At 41.2% G+C, this 12,349-nt stretch overlaps 2 protein-coding genes across 7 annotated transcripts in view; one reads left to right on the top strand and one right to left on the bottom strand.

Moving 5' to 3' along the window:
* RAVER2 (ribonucleoprotein, PTB binding 2) overlaps nt 1–3,255 on the top strand; it is a 136,616-nt gene extending 133,361 nt beyond the window's left edge. For both annotated transcript variants that reach the window (XM_055585588.1, XM_055585587.1), the window contains exon 12: nt 1,412–3,255. In XM_055585588.1, coding sequence (XP_055441563.1) covers nt 1,412–1,558 — 147 coding nt within the window. In that variant the 3' untranslated portion in view covers nt 1,559–3,255. The remainder of the gene's footprint in view (nt 1–1,411) is intronic.
* A 370-nt stretch (nt 3,256–3,625) lies between these two features.
* Nucleotides 3,626–12,349, bottom strand: part of JAK1 (Janus kinase 1) — a 135,534-nt gene continuing 126,810 nt past the window's right edge. For all 5 annotated transcript variants that reach the window (XM_055585583.1, XM_055585581.1, XM_055585584.1 and 2 more), the window contains 8 exons: nt 10,774–10,924; nt 10,563–10,657; nt 9,304–9,496; nt 8,228–8,352; nt 7,711–7,883; nt 6,050–6,167; nt 5,685–5,795; nt 3,626–5,041 (listed from right to left, as the gene is read on the bottom strand). In XM_055585583.1, coding sequence (XP_055441558.1) covers nt 4,931–5,041; nt 5,685–5,795; nt 6,050–6,167; nt 7,711–7,883; nt 8,228–8,352; nt 9,304–9,496; nt 10,563–10,657; nt 10,774–10,924 — 1,077 coding nt within the window. In that variant the 3' untranslated portion in view covers nt 3,626–4,930. The remainder of the gene's footprint in view (nt 5,042–5,684; nt 5,796–6,049; nt 6,168–7,710; nt 7,884–8,227; nt 8,353–9,303; nt 9,497–10,562; nt 10,658–10,773; nt 10,925–12,349) is intronic.

Below are 12,349 nucleotides of genomic sequence, written 5' to 3'. Positions count from 1 at the left end.
TTATTGTTTGTAGCTTTTTTGATGATGGCCATTCTGACCAGTTTGAGGTGATACCTCTTGTGGTTTTGATTTGCATTTCTCTAATAAAGAGCAATGTTGAGCATCTTTTCATGTTTGTTGGCTTTCTGTATGCCTTCTTTGGAGAAATGCCTATTAAGGTCTTCTGCCTACTTTTTAATTGGGTTGTTTGTTTTCTGGTATTGAGCTGCATGAGCTGCTTGTGATTAATCCTTTGTCAGTTTCATTTGCAATTATTTTCTCCCATTCTGAGGGTTGTCTTTTCACCTTGTTTATTGTTTCCTTTGCTGTGCAAAAGCTTTAGATTTTAATTGGGTCCCATTTGTTTATTTCCATTACTCTAGAGGATCTTGCTGTGATTTATGTCAGAGTGTTCTGCGTATGTTTTCCTTTAGGAGCTTTATAGTTTCTGGACTGACATTTAGGTCTTTAATCCATTTTGAGTTTATCTTTGTGTATGGTGTTAGGAAGTGTTGTAATTTTATTCTTTTTACACCCAGTTGTCCAGTTTTCCTACCACCAGTTACTGTAGAAATTGTCTTTTCTCCAGTGTTTATTCAAGCCTCCTTTATCAACGATAAGGTACCCCTAAGTGTGTGGGTTTACCTCTGGGCTTCTATCTTGTTCCACTGGTCTATATTTGTTTTTGTGCCAGTACCATACTGATTTCTACATTCTTGTATATTAAATACTATGTGTGACAAACTTACTAAGGAATATCCAAGCTACAACTGGGAGGAATTAGGTGGTCATGAGTTGTGAAACATAATCAGATTTATCATATCGATTACTGTGACTACTTGTGAGGAACATTTTGGCCCCTCTTATCATGAACACTTCTGGATTAGAATATCTGAGATAGAACTCAGAAATCTGCATTTTAACAGGCTTTCCAGGTGATTATTTTGTAGACTAAAGTTGGAGTTCCTACTGTTCTCTGGAATGTTTCATTGTGCTATTTTGTTGACATCATTTGCTCATTTTTGCACCTACTAGTTTATTCTCTTGCCACGTCTTTTGCTACTAGATGAACTTCACATCTAATTTGATATGCAGTTCAATTCCTTAGCCACGCTCCTTCCTCAGAGGAATATGGTATTCTGATTCTACATACGAACAGCGGAAGCAACTACAGTGTCACTTTTTCTTTCCCGAAAATGTGGGGAGTCGGGGAAAGAGGGCATTAAGAAGCTGCTTTGTATTTTTCAAAAGTTCCTCACGTGACTTTGATATAGAAACTTTTGTATAGTTTTTTTACAACTTTGTTATTTATCCTGCTATTCTGTTTTTATACCAAATCACAAGTAGAATTGCTTTTCTTATAAATATCTTTAATGAATCAACCAATTTTACTTTAGATTTTAGCATTAGTTCTGGTTTCTTTTTCTAATAGGTCTCATCTTTAAGAAATGAAAAGCGAGGCTCATCATATCTCGTCTCTGCCCCAGAAGGTGGTTCAGTGGAATTTGTTGACCAGCATTCTCAGGGCACAGGAGCACATTACATGGAAACCTACTTAAAAAAGAAGAGAGTGTACTGAGTTAAGTTCTCTCCTTATAAACTCATAAGGTTCTTTGCAGTATCTCTGCTGTTCATCGCTGCCTTAACTACATTCAGACTAGCCATATCCTTTAAATTACGGGTTTATAACTTCCCAGAACGAACTGTGTTGTGCAGCAGGCAGAATTGCCAAGTAAAAAAAGTAAGTAGCAATAAGAGACATCAGTTGAGGACATATTCCACTAGAATTAGACACATCTTAATCAATGTGCTATTAACTTAGTCCATTGGGGAAATTAACATATATTCCAATATTCCTTGTTTAGGACTGGGAATAATTTTGACACCATATATAGAAGTGTGAAGCAATAAAATGGGAAACATTCTTGGTTTCCCAAGCCTTAGAATACATTTCTGATAAGCCAGTGTGCATTTCAATTTACTTGATCTGGAAGTAATCTCATTCACAAATTTTTAGAACTTTTACTAGAATTAGAGTGCAAGTACAAAATGCAGTGACTGGTAATGTTATACTCTACATGAAAACTTCATAATCACCCCCCAATACCAGTCATGCGCTGTAAAACTCAAAACACAGAGGTGACATCCAAGGTATACACCACTACCGATGCTTTACGCTTAGTATATTATTTACCACTAATACCTCTTGTGGGGGGGAAAAGGTATTTTTTTAAGTAGCTTTGGTGATCTAGTAATAATTTCAGGGGTTGGCAAACTACTCCCTGTGGTCAAATTCAGTCCTCCACCTGTTTTTGTACTGCCTGCAAGCTAAGAATGATGTTTACATTTTTAAATGTTTGGAGGAAAAAAAAGTATGACTTGAAATTCATATTTCAGTGTCCATACATAAAATTTTATTCAAACACAACCATGCTTATTCACTTACATATCATCTATGGCTAATTTCTGTGCTACAGTGGCAGAGCTGAGTAGCTGCAAAGCGTAAAATATTTACTATCTGGCCCTTTATAAAGTTCACAGACTCCTGATCTAATACCATTCATTCCCTAATCCTTTTATTTTACACCTACAAAAAGACTTAAATTTTGCAACAGATTTGTAAGTAAGTGGCAATAACCATAGGTTTCTAAGTCTTGTTTCGTAGAATAGTGATGATTAATTTACACGTTTTGGTCATCAAATGCCCTATTTCCACAGTAAAGCAGTCAATTCTGCCATTTCTAAAGGGGTCTTATGAGGTAACAGTATTTATAACCATTCTTAGATAATAAGCTATACCTCACTCTCTGCTTTGTTTCTTATTCAGTTGCAGTGTGTTAGGCTGAAAAATTATCCAGGTGTTTAACCCAGTTTTATCCAGCTTCCTTTCGAAAGAACTGTGTTTACTGCACATAACTTTTGACATCACCATTTCCTGAAGACCTTGGTATTCAAAATGCATGAGAAACCCTTTTGCTATCCAGAATGTCTAAGTTTGTTCTTTGTTATGAAACACTAATTGATGATGTAGAATTTAGGGGGTCTCAGTGATCCTAGTCTTTTTGAAATCAGATCTTTAAGTATCTTGTATTTGAGGGACTTTATAATAGAGGGTATCACTCCTGTTTTAGAAGTTTAAAACTGGTATATATGATTTGTAATGTATTGCTTATATTAACTTCTTCTGGCAAATGACAGCTAGAAAGTTAAACTAAGATAATTTCCAGTAAGTATACTACCTATAAATAACCAAATCAGGATGGGCATCACTCAATTCTGACTCAGCAGATGAAAAATGGGTTCCCCATGCTCTGCACTTCTTGTTTTCCTGTTGCATTAAGCCTCTTCAGTGCTTTGTCATAACTCTATGACAGTAGAAGACGAAGATGGAAATTTTAGAAATAAAAGCAGAAAGAGGTTGAAAGAACTAAAAGGTACTTTGAGTTAACAGGTGTGGGTCTGCTATCCATACTGGCCTGTGCCCCACTGGGACATAAGAGATATGACACATGACTCAAGTGGTGTTAGTATAAGGACTATTACCCATGCTCTCCCCACCAGTCCATACTGTTATTTTTCTATGTAAACAAATTGTTTGTAATGCTTTGAAAATGAACTCTTAATATTAAAAGGCATATGCATGTGAAGGGTCCATATATTTATTTGTATAAAGAGTAAACAAAGTGCATAGAGAGTGGCCACAGGTTTGATACAGACAGAGACATTTGTGATGCAGGGTTATTGAACAGATTTATAAATGGCCAGTTTATTGCTGCCATTGAATCAATACACAATTCTCTTTTCAGGATCAAGGGGGAAAAATAATGATATCAAACAAATAATAGACAGCATCAACAAAAAGTTTTGCAGACTCTTGGTCAAAAAAAGATCTATAGTTCACATTGAATCAGATTTGACATTTTGATTACCCAGCAGTCTCCAAGCAAACTGAAAACCGCCTAGTGGATCCTGAACTCCATAGTCTTCTGGCTGGGTCTTTCAAGTTTTGCACAATAGGGTGATGGTCAAAATAGTGATCGACTCTTGTAGATGGATGGTAAGTACTGAAACACTCTAAGAACAGTGCAATGTACATGGTATATATGCGCTCAGCATCCAGAACCAATGCTGGAACAGCTTGCCCCAAAGTGGTCGAGTTACAAAAGGATATACACTGACATTTCTGAAAAGCATGTATCCAGGTTGTTGGCCTCGGTTCTGATTAAAGGGTATACTGTTTAGGGAAGCACTGGCACAGGTTTAGTTCTCAAGAATTAACGTCATGCAGCAAAGTATCTATTCCACAGCTGCCCCTCTGGGTATGTATGACCAGTCTTCTCAAAAATGGGTACCACTGGTCACCCAAGGAGACAGGAGCTAAGCCACTGCAAAAACAACTCAAAGTTGATGTCCTACTGTTGACAGGAATACACTCATCTTTGTATAGAGACAATAGTATACTAACTGGTATCTATATTTCAAGAATGTTTCATCTATCATGGTATAGATATTGAAGTTTGAGGGCATATTAGAGTATTGGCTAAATTCATCAATCCTTATCTTTATGTGCCAGAAAAATATTTCATATCAACTGGCAGCTAAGAAAAAACAATCATCTTGAGACTACTTTGGTCAGCTCCTCTTATTTTGAGAAATCCCATTCTGGTACTCAACTGTGATGGTAAACTAACCAAACAGTGATATATTCTTTCCAAAAGGAGGAGTGCTTAAGTGCTTTCTAACATTTTGGTTGTCACTATGTTACAGGTATCAGATTTAAAGAGGAAGTACTTACACATATTAAGCATGTGTAATATGCTTAATATGTGCCTTATATATGGATACGTACCCTGGTATCTTTTTAGACAGAATACAAACTTTTTCCAGTAACAATTTTTGTAAATGGCTTGGGTACTGGTTGGGGGTAGGAGGACTTGATACACATTAGAATTTAAATGTTACTCATGCTTCTTAGAAGTGCTTCAAATCCTTCAATAAGGTTCTGAAAGGTTGTCCGATTAGATGGTTGAAATTCCCAACACTTTCGCATATGTTGATAAACCTATTTAAAAAAAAAAAAAAACAGTAAAAAACGTTTAGGAGCTTTTTTTTTTTTTTTTAAGTATAGAAACATCAAGAACATAATTTTGAAAATGTGAATGAGTTTCCTTAAATCCTACTATAAAACAAGAGTATTTGAATAACTTAAAATATAGAAAATGTGGCACATCTGTAAGTAAGTAAGTATTAGATAGTAATATTTAATATTATAAGTATTTTAATATTTGAGAAGTTCATGGCTTAACTGACCTTGCAAAAAATCCAGGTCACAAATTACTGTAAGCCAATTTAAGGGTGATGTTATAGCTCAGTTTAGACTACAGATTTCCATACTGGCTGCTACATTCTTTGGCTCATACATACTATTCAATGTATTTAAATAGTCTAAATAATTAGTCTTAAAGCAGTTCAGTTAGAAATACAGAAAACTGATTGTCACAATAAGGTAACATCAAAATATGCTCCTTTCGGGTGCTCACTGAGGTAAGCCTACTATTGAAGGGAATTCCTTCCTTTGAACAGTGTGTGGTTGTCATTTGCCCCAAGGATGGTTTTCTCAGGTGGCCGAAATTCAGCATCAGAAATCTATTTTAAAATGCAAGCAGTGAAAACAGTTTTATTACTGCGAAATGGCCCATAAATACCTCATCTGGACAGTTCGGTGGACACGGCAAGCGTTTTCCTTCTTTTAATGTGTTCACGAGTCTTGTTACCGTCATCTGACCATGAGTTGGGCCTATCATTTTCAGGAACAACTATGAAAAATAAAAATCAAATGAAATATTTTACTTTTTGCACATATTTATATGAACTCCAGAGAGGTTAAAGTAGGATTTCTAGAATTGGAAATGAAAACAAACAGGGCTTTTCTCCTTAGTAACTCAAAGTCCAAGACGCTTTTCCTTTCCATTACAACACACTGATTCTTTATGAACCAAACTTACAAAGCAGAGGGATGGACACGTTTTCACTGGGGGCCAGATTCAAACAAAGGACAAGTGTGACTTACGGCCATGGGACTGGACTCTGAATCACAGTAAGTGAGCAGCTCGTGCAAAGTCACTCCGAAAGACCAGACATCAGAGGCGATATAGAACTTACACTGAATTAAACATTCTGGAGCATACCTGAAAGAGAGCAGAACATGAAACTTCATTTCCTGGGAAGGACATACCAAAAAACATGAGAGTAACTCAGCTTAGAGAGCTGACTTCTTAGAATATAACATTCAAAGACACGTAAGTGTATGCTATATGTTAGTCACACATATGCTGCCCCGGTGCACACCTGACGTGAACAGTATCCCTGTGGGCCCTCAGTTCACGCAGCACAGGCTCTCCCTGGGGAGGGGTGTGGCAGGAGGCGATGACCACAGGCCCAGATTTTATCTGCCTGCAAGGTCACAGTGAGTGAGTAGTGACCTAACTGCCCAGTCCTCTTACAGTATCTGCTGCTTTGGTGAATGTTACCCACTGCCTGAGCCAGAAATTGAGATACTCCCATATCTGGTCTCAGAAATACTTCTCAAACCTACTCACTGCTCCTAAACCCCACCATCACTGGATAATCCAAATCATAGCCCTAGTTCATGCCATCAATGCCCCTTGCCAAATCAGACTCCCGGTTTCAATCTTGCTCCTCTCCTTCCCATAGTGATCTTTTTAAACAGAAGCCCCATCCTTAATCCTTCTAACAGCACCCCAAAACCCCAGCTCCAAAACTCAAGTGTCTAGGGCATTGCCTTAGCAACTGCAGAGACCTTTTATCATCCAGGCACATTGAGCTGATTCCAGTTCCTGGGACAGCCACTGCTCTGTCTCACTCTTGTCATCACACACATGCCTCCTTCTACCCATCTTTACAACCCTCCAGGAATCTTTTAAGGACTTAGCCTAACAGAACTTCCAGAAAAACCAAGCCCGAACACTTCTATGATTATGGCACCATGAAACTAGCTGCCTCACCCGTTAAAGTCTAAACTCGCTCATCTTATCTACCCTCGAATCTCTAGTACCTGGCACAAAGCAGGGGCTTCCTAGGTAGTCCTTTGAATAAGTGAATTCATGTATCCATTGAATGTGCAATGAATAAATGGAGGTTTGGCGTCCTTGGCTGGGAGAGACCCAGCTCGCCCATGTACGATGCACCCGCAGTGCTGGTCAGTTCTACAGGACAGGGCAGAGTGCAGACTTAGCAGCTTCCCCCTTGGACAGTGTTCCAGACTGAGAGGGGTCGAAGTCGGGGTGCGGCCTTCCAACCAGGACCTCCCATGGATTTTCCTCTGCTCTGAGTTCTCCCTGAATCTGCCAAAGCCTCCTCGTCCACTCATACTTGCCCTCCATGCTTCCTCTGCATGGCTGTGACTACTCTGGCTGCTAACAGTTTCAAGAACTGTCGGAGGAATGCCTTCTCAAGGGAAGACAGAGATGCTGACTGCTGTTAGGTTTCTTCGTTGGAAGATGTTGTCTTTGAAACTCAGACACTGCCGTGTATGTGGCTTTCAGTGAAACAGCTTAAGAGCTGTTTCTTGAAGGCAAAAATTAGTCAATTCCAAATGAGCTAAGTCTTTTCTAATCTGGACTAATAAAAGAATTTAACATATCTAAAAAGGACCTGTCAGGACAGAGGAAGCCCTCTGAAGCGCTGAGGGAATCTGTTTGACTCAGTTACCAAAACACGGGGCTGTCCCGGTCGTCCTTGACTGTGTAGTACTCCTTATCGGTTTCGATGGCTTTGGTGAGGCCGAAGTCCCCGATTTTCACCTGGTGCTCACTCTCCACGAGGACGTTCCTTGCTGCCAAGTCCCGGTGAACGTACTGCCGAGAACCCAGATAGTCCATCCCCTGCGGGAGAGAAGCAAGGCAGAGCGCGCTGCTGACAGTGAATCAGGCGGGATTTGGTGTCTGCCGCTTTGTAACACGCACAAAGACACAAATGTCATTTCATTCAGGTATCACTTTGTTTGTTTTCACTTTTATGCAAAAATAGTAAGACCAACCTGATTCATATTTAAAGAAACCATCACTTTTTTAGTAGAGGCTAATTTCAATCCACATCAAGCAGAACAAAATAAACAGTATAATTATCAGAAAGTTTCCCACATGTAGCCTAATTACAAACCAATTACTCAGGACAGACTGCCTGATTTTTAAATTTTTACCATGTTTTTTCTTTTTTCCCTTTTTACCTTACAAATCTGAACGGCATATTTTAATTGCTGTTTGAGGTTAATTTTGTTCTTATTCTTTGGAAGATATTCCTTAAGGCTCCCTGAAGGCAGAAACTCCATGATGAGCTTAATACCATTTCCACCTGTTTGGGGGGGGAAAAAAACCCATCAGTTGTTGTTCAGTCGCCAACTCGTGTCCAACTCTTCACAACCCCATGGACTGCAGCGTGTCAGGCTTCCCTGCCCCTCACTATCTCCCAGAGTTTGTCCAAGTTCATGTCCACTGAATCAGTGCTGCCATCCAACCATCTCACCCTCTGTCGCCCTCTTTTCCTGCCCTCAATCTAACCCATCAGTACAAGGCAGTCAAATGAAGGAAGAGTACAGGGCACAGGCTCTGGAGACAGAGGACCTGAACTGACTTCAGCATCGACCCTGAAACCACAGGCAACCACAGGTTAACCTCTGCTTAACCCCAGAGGTTCCAGAGACTTGGGATCCTCAGGAGTGACCAGGGTACCTACCCCAGGGTTGTCACCATTCACTCAGACAACGTTGTGTTCTGCAAAGCACTCGGCAAATGATTTTAAAAAATCATGAGCCACATCATTTTCACTACAAATTTTAAAGTACAATAACATGAGTGCTGTAGTGGCTTGTAAAAAAGATACATTTACTAGTAAACACTACTTGCCACTTAGATTTAGACAACCAGAAAACTAAATGCCCTGCCTAATGTTGGATCAGAAAAGCAGATAAAGGAGAGGAGTGGGTGTCAGTTTCATCTGGCCTAGCGTGCTGAGTATTGGGACAGGGGAAATCTAATCCCCAGTGTGCGTGTAGTAGCCACCTAAAGAAACAATGCTGGAATCATCCCTGCCTAGGAGGGACGCTGGGTAGTCTTCTCGGAAGCTCTGCAGCTGCTGAGGGATCTGACGGTGCGTATGGCTTGGAAGTCCTAGAGCTCTGGCAGTTATCAGCTAGCACTCAGGCAGCCCAGATGAGGCTGAGGGTATGGGCTGCTCGGCGCTAGCCTTTATGTGACCCCAGACAGCCGTTTAGTCTTTAAACAAGCCACATTTTGCATAACATACCGTCTTCTGTGCAGATGCCTTTATACTTCACAATGTTCTCATGATAAAGATTTCTTAAGATTTCAATCTCCTTCTTCAGATCAGCGATGTGGTTCCCTCCACTCTCGGGCTTCAGGGATTTGACAGCCACTTGCTCCCCTGTATTGTCCCCCTCAGGGTCATACCTGCAGAGCTCTACCTTCCCAAAGTGGCCCTGGAGAGAAAGATGCACATGCTTGATCAGAGAGGCCCCAGCCTGGGTCAGCAGGACACACTCAAAGATGAGGCTTGCTCCTCTGAAGGCCGGGGAGGGCACACACAGCCTGACCCGCAGGTAACAAGCTCTAACCTGGTCTCTTCCTACTCCCTGTGCCCTTCCCCCCTTAGCTAACATGCCATCCCTTCTTCTATTATTGCGCTAAGACAAGAAAAGGCTCTGGTGACTGGTGAACCAACACATCAATCCTAGTTTCCGTGAACGTGTAACTCACAAGGAAGTAGAAGTGTCAGGTGGTGCAACCATGGCATCTTTGACAGCCCTGGGTCCACGCCACAGGAGGCACCACAATGTGGCTACAGAAGGCAAGGCATGAGTCTTCAGAAGATGGGCATTAGAGCCCAGCTAAGCCACCTACTAGTGAGGTGGGCCTGGTCACCCAGTCTTCCGAGCTGGCTCCAGAGGTGCTCGTGTACACACTGGTGGTGAACCCAGGGATGCTGTGAGGAAGCGGGACCACTGCCTGCTGAGTGCCAGCACCCGGCCTTGCACAGGGCACCCGAGATGGGACAGTCTTTATAAACTACAGGAAATCTGTATGAAGATGCAAATCCAGTAGCTTCTCTAGTCACATTTACTGTTAGGGAACTGCCATTCAAGGTCCTGAAGAAAAGCTAGCATTCTATTTCAGTGTTCTGTGAAGTAAATCCACCGTTCATTTAAGCAGCCTCACAGGATACATATTCCCAAAAAAAGTCAGAGGCAGCGATTGTTCTATTTCTACCGTATCTATACCCATCCCCTAGGCCTCTCCCTTTATATTCTCTGTCCCTTATTAAAAAAAAAAAGGGACAGCTGCAGCTCCTGAGGGTGCTGACTAATGTCCTGTGTGCATGAACAGGCAGGCATGTGCACGCTGCCACTCTTTGTCAGATGGAGAAACACACAATCCCTGAGAAAACACTGGAAGATGCTCCCTTTTATAAACTTTGACCTGAAACAAGAGAGAATGGAGAATGGCTCTAGATGTCCAGAGAGGTGAATGGTCAGGAGTGAAACTTGCCTCTCCCAAGTCACGGATCCTCTTTAAGAACCGCTTTTCAAAATGTGTGGGATCCACTTCAGTTGTTGGCTTTTTTTCTGATACAATGTCTGGATCTAACAGAAGAGAGAAAACATGTTAAAAAGGAGTGAATGCCCCTCCAGGCTTCAAGTTGTTACCCCCTCCCCCAGGCCCTGGCTGGTCTTGGTTAAACAACTTAAGGCAGTCTTACTCTGCTCCTCCAGCTTATTGATGTCTCTCATGATGGCCCGGAAGAAGGGTCTCTGGTTGGGGTCGTAGTTCATGCAGCGGGTCATCAGGTCAGCTAGCTCCTTACAAGACGGGGTCACTGGCCTGCACCGGCTTTCATAAAATCTCTCTTTCTGCAAAGAAGAGGACCACGTTGAAGAAACCAAAGGAACCACCCACAAACCTTTTAACCCCAGGTCAGAAAGAGTTACCTAACAATCCCTAATTTAATTCCCAACAGCTCTGCTTAAGGGTAGACTTCATAAATGTGAGCGCTGCTGTTGCCTTTTTTCACAGCTGTGGAAAATCTTAGTCCTGATACAAAAATAGTCTGAATTCAAGGAAAATACGCAGTATATCCTACCCAGTCCCAAATAAGCTGTATTCTTGCAAAGTCATGCAACCTTCTAGAATATGACTTGGCAACATGTGTAGAAATCTTCAGATTCTTCAAACTCTTTGACTCTTAATTGCAACTACGGAATGACTCACAAATAAGTCAGATATAAATAAAGATTTATATTTCAAGATATTCCCTGCAAAATTCAACAGAACATTACAAATATGAAAACAACCTCAAGGCCAAGTATCTAATTTTAGTTAAATTAAGTACATTAGAATTTAATGAAACAATGAACTCTTAAATCAATTTAATCATATAGGAAATTACATTAAATGAAAACGATTCAGCATGGTCCCAATTTTGTTTAAAAAATTGATAAAAACAGACAGGAAGACAATATGCCAAAGTGTTAAATATTAGTCAAGGGTGACTGGAATATAGTGATTAATATTTTCTTTTTTAAAAATAGTTTTCTCTATTTCCCAAATTCTCATCAAGTGGTTACTACTTTAAAATTCTGAAACAAATGATTGATTTATTTAAATCATTAAAAAAATTCAGTAAATTTACTACAGACCAGATTCTGGTCTGTAGCTGAATCTCAAGTGTACTGGTTTCTCTTGTGGTCCCTGTGGATCCTGGTGTAGGGGTGGGGAGTTAGGCTCCAGAGGAGAGGAGGAAAAGGGAGAGAATGAGGGAGCTGAGGGCTGCCCCTGCCTTGGAGTATCGCTCACTCTTCTAGGCTCCAGTGCAGACCTTTGCTTACCCTGTCTCCATATTCTACTCAGCCCCAGGTAAACACAAGGTGCTCAAAAATACTGGCAGCAAATGGTATGCTGTTTTGTTTCCAAGGAAGTTAAAATTACTCCCAAAAGTCCTGCCTGAAAATTCCAAATAGCAGATCTACAGAGGTGCTGATTTCTCCATGGGTTTTAGCTTAACTCCTCTTGCCCAAGTCTTGCACCACATTCATCTGTCAGAAGATTAACTGGTTAGAGGTTCTTTAGCCTCTTTGGTATCTCCCCCAAGCGCACCCTCCACACTGAATCCCCACTGCCACTTCCTGGCTCAGGCTCTCACCACTGAGCACCGCAGGGGACTCAGTGCCCTGCCGTCTCCTCAGCCTGTCCATCTAACTACCGTCTAAGCGCACCATGCCGGCCCAGCCTCCAAGCCCTTCACCGTCCCACAACACCCCGGCATTCAGGGCCTCTAG

This window comes from Bubalus kerabau, chromosome 6, assembly GCF_029407905.1.
Source record: "Bubalus kerabau isolate K-KA32 ecotype Philippines breed swamp buffalo chromosome 6, PCC_UOA_SB_1v2, whole genome shotgun sequence".
Lineage (NCBI taxonomy): Eukaryota > Metazoa > Chordata > Mammalia > Artiodactyla > Bovidae > Bubalus > Bubalus kerabau.
The sequence above is the reverse complement of the archived record's forward strand: the minus strand, read 5'-3'. Positions and strand labels throughout refer to the sequence as shown.